Source organism: Gadus morhua, chromosome 9 (assembly GCF_902167405.1).
Source record: "Gadus morhua chromosome 9, gadMor3.0, whole genome shotgun sequence".
Classification (NCBI taxonomy): domain Eukaryota; kingdom Metazoa; phylum Chordata; class Actinopteri; order Gadiformes; family Gadidae; genus Gadus; species Gadus morhua.
The window spans coordinates 11,798,674-11,805,125 of record NC_044056.1 but is presented as its reverse complement, the minus strand read 5'-3'; the positions used below and the strand labels follow the sequence as shown (position 1 = coordinate 11,805,125).

General features: G+C 48.5%; 1 protein-coding gene across 1 annotated transcript; it reads right to left on the bottom strand.

Moving 5' to 3' along the window:
- Window positions 1-305: 305 nt before the first annotated feature.
- ndufa9a (NADH:ubiquinone oxidoreductase subunit A9a) lies at window positions 306-5,948 on the bottom strand. Its single transcript, XM_030365292.1, has 11 exons — window positions 5,805-5,948; window positions 4,406-4,561; window positions 3,342-3,439; window positions 2,926-3,017; window positions 2,393-2,534; window positions 2,121-2,223; window positions 1,974-2,044; window positions 1,781-1,857; window positions 1,184-1,279; window positions 1,030-1,096; window positions 306-557 (listed from the first exon to the last, which is right to left on the bottom strand). The coding sequence occupies exons 1-11, from the start codon at window positions 5,851-5,853 to the stop codon at window positions 387-389; spliced, it is 1,122 nt and encodes a 373-aa protein (XP_030221152.1). The 5' UTR covers window positions 5,854-5,948; the 3' UTR covers window positions 306-386.
- Between the last annotated feature and the right edge of the window lie 504 nt (window positions 5,949-6,452).

The following is a 6,452-nucleotide window of genomic DNA, read 5'->3' as shown; positions in this document are numbered from 1 at the left end:
CTTGATTCCTCAATGAAATGACACAGGTCAATTGAAATCAGATCAGACAAATCAGATCACACTGGCTAGGATGAGGGCACGGACCTCAAGAGCCCCTTTACCTGTTCACCTTGGTGAGCTGTTCACCCTGGTGTGGCTGGGTAAAACGGACTTCATTTAGCTGTGTGTGTGTGTGTGTGTGTGTGTGTGTGTGTGTGTGTGTGTGTGTGTGTGTGTGTGTGTGTGTGTGTGTGTGTGTGTGTGTGTGTGTGTGTGTGTGTGTGTGTGTGTGTGTGTGTGTCAAACAGCGGATGAAGAGAGGGCCATTGAAGTGTTTTAGAGGACGATCCTTTATTTATGTACAGTGTGCTGCAGACAGGAGGCTAGCTCTGGTAGCTCTGTTAGCTCTAGAAGCTGACGGTCTTGGCCGGCTTGGTCTCGTCCAGCTCCGCCTCCAGGTAGCGGAAGCGGCGGTGGCGCCGCAGGATCTCGATTGCGCGCTGCTCCACAGAGGACGCCGTGATGCCCAGGTCCTCAAGACCGGGCAGGCCGGGGAACTTCAGGTCCGTCGTGTGGAACTGAGGACACAGCGCTGGCACTGTTAGCATTGGGAGGAACACCGCTGTAGGTAAGGGGCTAAAGCTACGTGGTCCGGAGACTAAGGGGATAAGGGGTGGACTAAGGGGCTGAGGTCTGGAGACTAAGGGGCTGAGGTCTGGAGACTAAGGGGCTGAGGTCTGGAGATTAAGGGGCTAAGGGGCAGACTAAGGGGCTGAGGTCTGGAGACTAAGGGGCTGAGGTCTGGAGACTAAGGGGCTGAGGTCTGGAGATTAAGGGGCTAAGGGGCAGACTAAGGGGCTGAGGTCTGGAGACTAAGGGGCAGACAAAGGGGCTGAGGTCTGGAGACTAAGGGGCTGAGGTCTGGAGACTAAGGGGCAGACTAAGGGGCTGAGGTCTGGTCACTAAGAGGCTAAGGGGCAGACTGAGGGGCTGAGGTCTGGTCATTAAGGGGCTGAGGTGCAGCCTAAGGGGCAGACTAAGGGGTCTTACCCGGTCCACCTTGTCCGGGGTCGTCCACGGTTCAAATGGATTCATTGCAAAGAATTTAGCGACCAAGCTGAAAAACATAAGAGAGTTAATGGAGGAACAGGAAGGATGTTTGCTATGATGAACTTGCAAACTGGTGTGCGAGTGTGTGTCTTACTGGTAGAGCGGGCGGGGCAGGGGGTAGGGCACGAAGGGACGGTGGGCCACGGCGTAGATGTACTCCACCAGGTCATGGAGCAGGTAGCGGTTTGGACTGCACAACAACACAACACAATCAGATAAGAACACACACAACCAACACAACACAACACAATCAGATCAGAACACAACACAACACAACACAACACAATCAGAACACAACAGAACCAACACAGCACAACACAACACCAAACAATCCGATTAGAACACAACACAACCAACGAAACACAATCCGATTAGAACACAACACAACCAACACAGCAGAACCAACACAATCAGTTAGTGAGGGTTAAGGTAACCAACAGGTGACAGGGTGAGGGTTAAGGGGACCAACAGGTGACAGGGTGAGGGTTAAGGTAACCTACAGGTGACAGGGTGAGGGTTAAGGTAACCAACAGGTGATAGGGTGAGGGTTAAGGGGACCAACAGGTGACAGGGTGAGGGTTAAGGTAACCTACAGGTGACAGGGTGAGGGTTAAGGTAACCTACAGGTGACAGGGTGAGGGTTAAGGTAACCTACAGGTGACAGGGTGAGGGTAGGGTTAAGGTTACCTACCCAACCAGTGCGTATGTCTTTCCGTTGGCCTCTGGGTCTTTGATGGCGTTGATGATCGCCTTGGCGACATCTACCACCTGGAGACAAACACACCGGTTCTGGTTATCACCACGACTACAGAGATACACCTGGCTATCACCATGACAACAGAGATAGACCTGGCTATGGGGTCGGTGGATGATTCCGGACTCACGTGGACGGGCTGCTTCTCCGTCTTCTTCCCCATGGCGATGAGAGGCACAGCGCTACCGAACCACCGCAAGTCTGGAGCAGACAACACAGCTCAGTACACACACACACACACACACACACACACACACACACACGGCGTCTCTCTTACTGGCGAAGTGGTTGAAGAAGCGGTCTTCCCGGCCAAACATCTCTGAGGGCTTCAGGATGACAGCGTCGGGGAACTCGTCTCTCACCGCCGCCTCGCCCACAGCCTGCCAACACGGGCACAGAACTTTATTCGCAAAACCATTCAACCCACGGACAGCCAAACCCAAGCCTGAGACGATCCAATCAGAGAATAGATACATAGTCCTCAGGTTCCTAGAGGATACAGGCCTACCTAGTTCGTAACAGAGGCCAACTAGTGTAACAGAGGCCTACCTTGTTCCTCAGGTACTTGGAGGGGCTCCTGATGTCTGCGTTGAGGTGGGACATGTGGATCAACTTGCTGACGCCGGCCTCTCTGGCGGCCCGGGCGATCTGCTGGGGGATGCTGACGAACACGTCTTCAAAGCCGTAGTTACTGGAGGAAACACGCCAAAGGTCAGAGGTCAGCTGGTGTAGGTCACAGGTCACCTGGTCGAGGTCACCTGGTATAGATAAGAGGTCATCTGGTCAAGATCAGCTGTCACCTGGTCTAGGTCATAGGTCACCTGGTCTAGGTCAGAGGTCACCTGGTCTAGGTCAGAGGTCACCTGGTGGAGGTCAAAGGTCACCTGGTCTAGGCCATAGGTCACCTAGTCTAGGCCATAGGTCACCTAGTCTAGGCCAGAGGTCACCTAGTCTAGGCAAGAGGTCACCTGGTGGAGGCCAGAGGTCACCTGGTCTAGGCCAGAGGTCACCTGGTCTAGGCCAGAGGTCACCTTGTGGAGGTCAGAGGTCACCTGGTGGAGGGCAGCAGTCAGTCAGGTTACCTGGTCTCCCATTCTCGGCCCACCAAATTAACGACCACGTTGGAGTGCTGCAGGGCCTGTTTGATGGAGTCTTTGTTTCTTGCGTCCCACTCCTAAACACAACCAGTGATATAGTAAAGAGTTAACACACAAAGGCCCTGTGTATACAAGTTATATGTACTATTAAGGGAGTCATCATTTCAAGCTTCAGAACAATGCAGACATTTGGTATCGTTTGGCCGCTGATACGTTATTGAAAGCAATCTAAAAGGGGTCAGAGTGCAGGGGTCAAGTGTTCCAACAACCCAATACAAAGCTAGGTTTGAAAATATCTTGGCCCAGCTTTGTATTGTATTTGAGTCCTGATGAAAGGCGCTTTACAGATGTGTAATTAATTCATATCCATCTTAGTATAGTTGTAATATTGGAGTCCTTACCATGAAGATTATCTGCCCGAGATCTCCCATTGGACGGAGGTACATGATGTCATACTGATCACAGCGATGAGGGACCACAATCTGAGACCCCATACGCCCTGGAGAACGAACGAACACACACACACACACACACACACACACACACACACACACACACACACACACACACACACACACACACACACACGACATTAAGAGATGTACACCTCAGCAGGATACTGTGTTGCTCTGTTTAAGGCCCCGTCCACAAGTAAAAGTTTATTTGTGAAAACGTCATGTGCGGTTGGGCCGCAATTTTTTGAAACCAGGCACCAGGGTGAATAAGATAAAAACGTCCCTATGCATTTTCCTGTGGACGCCTGATACACAAACGGATTGCCCACCAGCTTGGCAATCCGATTTTCTTTGATTTGTATTATTTGTGTAGCTTTAAATACAGCCCCATGGTCAATTGTACATACAACTGTACTTTGAAAAGTATTTGCTGCTCAATCTACAAGGTTGAACAACTGCCATCTCCGCCTTGACTGTATGTTTATATACAGCGCAGCAGGCTTGATGCGCATGCTTCACCTCGTCTTCTTATTTTTTGATGGAGAACCAGCGCCACACAGTGGCCTTGAATATGTACCACAGCGTTTCTACAGCTACATGCGTTTTCGCAATGAGTCCATCTTTACGGAGATATTCTGAGATGCACAAAGCAGTGCCTCCTCCAGTTATGCTGACGGCAGAACAGAACCTCCTAGGACTTTGGCTTTTTACTGGGGTACCATATAAACACCATCTTGTGGAAGTTACCGCGACAACCAAATATAAACACCATCCTGAGGATGTTACCACGACAACCAAATATAAACACCAGTAACAGACCCCACAGAGACCAACAAAAAAATATTCTGATTGGCTGCCGCCCCCATGTTGTCAGAGTGTTCAAATCGGTGCGACCCCCAGGTGGTCAGAGTTTTCTGATTGGCTGCCGCCCCAAGCTGTGTACTGATTGGCTGCTCCCCCAGGTGTGTTCTGATTGGCTGCCCCCACCAGGTGTGTTCTGATTGGCTCACCCAGGCGGTTGACGACATAGCGGCCCAGGAAGCCGGTGGCGCCGAACACGGTGGCGGCGATTCCACTCGAGGAGGAGCGGCCGCCCTTCCCCCGCGGGACCACGGCCGCATGGAGCTTCCTGTGCTGCTGCTGCAGCGCCGCCGCACAGCTCACACCTAAACACAGGTAGCATTAGCATCACATATAGCATGTTTATTCACACCTGCACACTGGTAGCATTAGCATCACATACAACATGTTTATTCACACCTGCACAAACGTAGTAGTAGCATGCCATTATAACATCTGTATTATAATGTGTTCAGATGCACCTGCGCACAGCATGTTAGTAACACTAAAACATCTGCATAATGTGTTTGGTTGCACGTCCTGTTATTAGTAGCATTAAAACATCTGTTTTACAATGTGTTTGGTTGCACCCACCTGTGCATGTCAATGACATTAAAACATCTGTATACATATGTGTACAGTAAAAAAAGGTCTGTAATACAATGTTTAATGACTGCAAAGCAGGTTTAAACCCTCTAAGTGTAGTGGTAGCTATTGTAAATTGATTTGTTTGTATATGACCACAGTGCATGCCCAAATTTAATTTTTTATCATCATTCTCATGATTTAATATCAATGTTTGATGTAATGGGGAGAGGGAACCCCACTCTGCACCCTCCTCAAGTTTTCTTCCTTGCTAGTCAAGTAATCTTGATCCACGGGGGGTCATAACGTATGAAGGCCTTTAAGACTTACTGTGATTAACATGCACAGGTAGGTACAACTAAACTAATTGTAATACATAAGTTGTAATGCTACTGATAACTACAGGAGCTGCAACCAAACACATGACTCAGATGTTTTGGTGTTTTTAACATGCTGTGTGCAGGTGCATCTAAACACAGCATGTTTAGATGACCCCCACATAAACTGTGTTAAGACTTACTGCTATTAAGTTCCATACAAAAACTTCGCACTTGAAACATGTTATAGTAGCAAAGTAAATCACTGAACAACAAGACACTAACATGTTGTAGATTTGGTTGATCCTCCTAAACAGTATTCTCTACAATTATCCCAATATTATGATTTTTAATGTGCTATTAATGATGACTACACAGTCAGTCTGCAGTGACAACATGAGCAAGACGTTGAGGATGTCGATGTCGTAGATAACGTTTTTACAGAAAAAGGTCATATTTTATAGTTAAATGCTTTATTGATAATATTATGACTGACAGCCGTATTAGCAACCACGGCTAACATGGCTAACAAGGTCACATCAGAGCAGCGTAAGGCTGGAACGCAGTCGGACTTCACCTTACAGTTAGACATTAACCCCAGCCCATCCTCCGGCCATATAATGAACGACTCTTAAAAATAAAGTGAAAATAAGACGGAAAAACTTACTTGAGATTTTGGGAAGGACAGAACGGCTAACCAGCACCACGGCCGCCATCTTTGCACTACGGTGTCCGGGATGGGACGCGCCGATTTCAGTGTGCGGAATGGAACGCACCCACTTGAATGTGTGCGGAATGCAAAATGTTCTCTTTTTTTTTCCAATATCGTGCAGCCCCTTAGCTCCGCTAAGACTCCTGAGGGTTCATTAAGACCCAGGTGGCTATATTAAGACCCAGGTGGTTATATTGGGACTGAATAGGTTATATTAAAACCCTGAAGGTTCCATCAGGACCCAAAAGGTTATATTATGACCCAGACGGTTCTAGCAGGATGCAGAAGGTCCCAGAACATTATATCAGGACCCTGAAGGTTATATTAAGACCCAGAACGTCCCATATGGTTATATTAAGACCCAGAGGGTAATATAGGGACCCAGAGGGTTAATTATATCAGGACCCAGAGGGTTAATTATATCAGGACCCAGAGGGATAATTATATCAGGACCCAGAGGGATAATTATATCAGGACCCAGAGGGCTCTATCAGGACCCAGAGGGTTAATTATATCAGGACCCAGAGGGTTAATTATATCAGGACCCAGAGGGTTAATTATATCAGGACCCAGAGGGATAATTATATCAGGACCCAGAGGGAT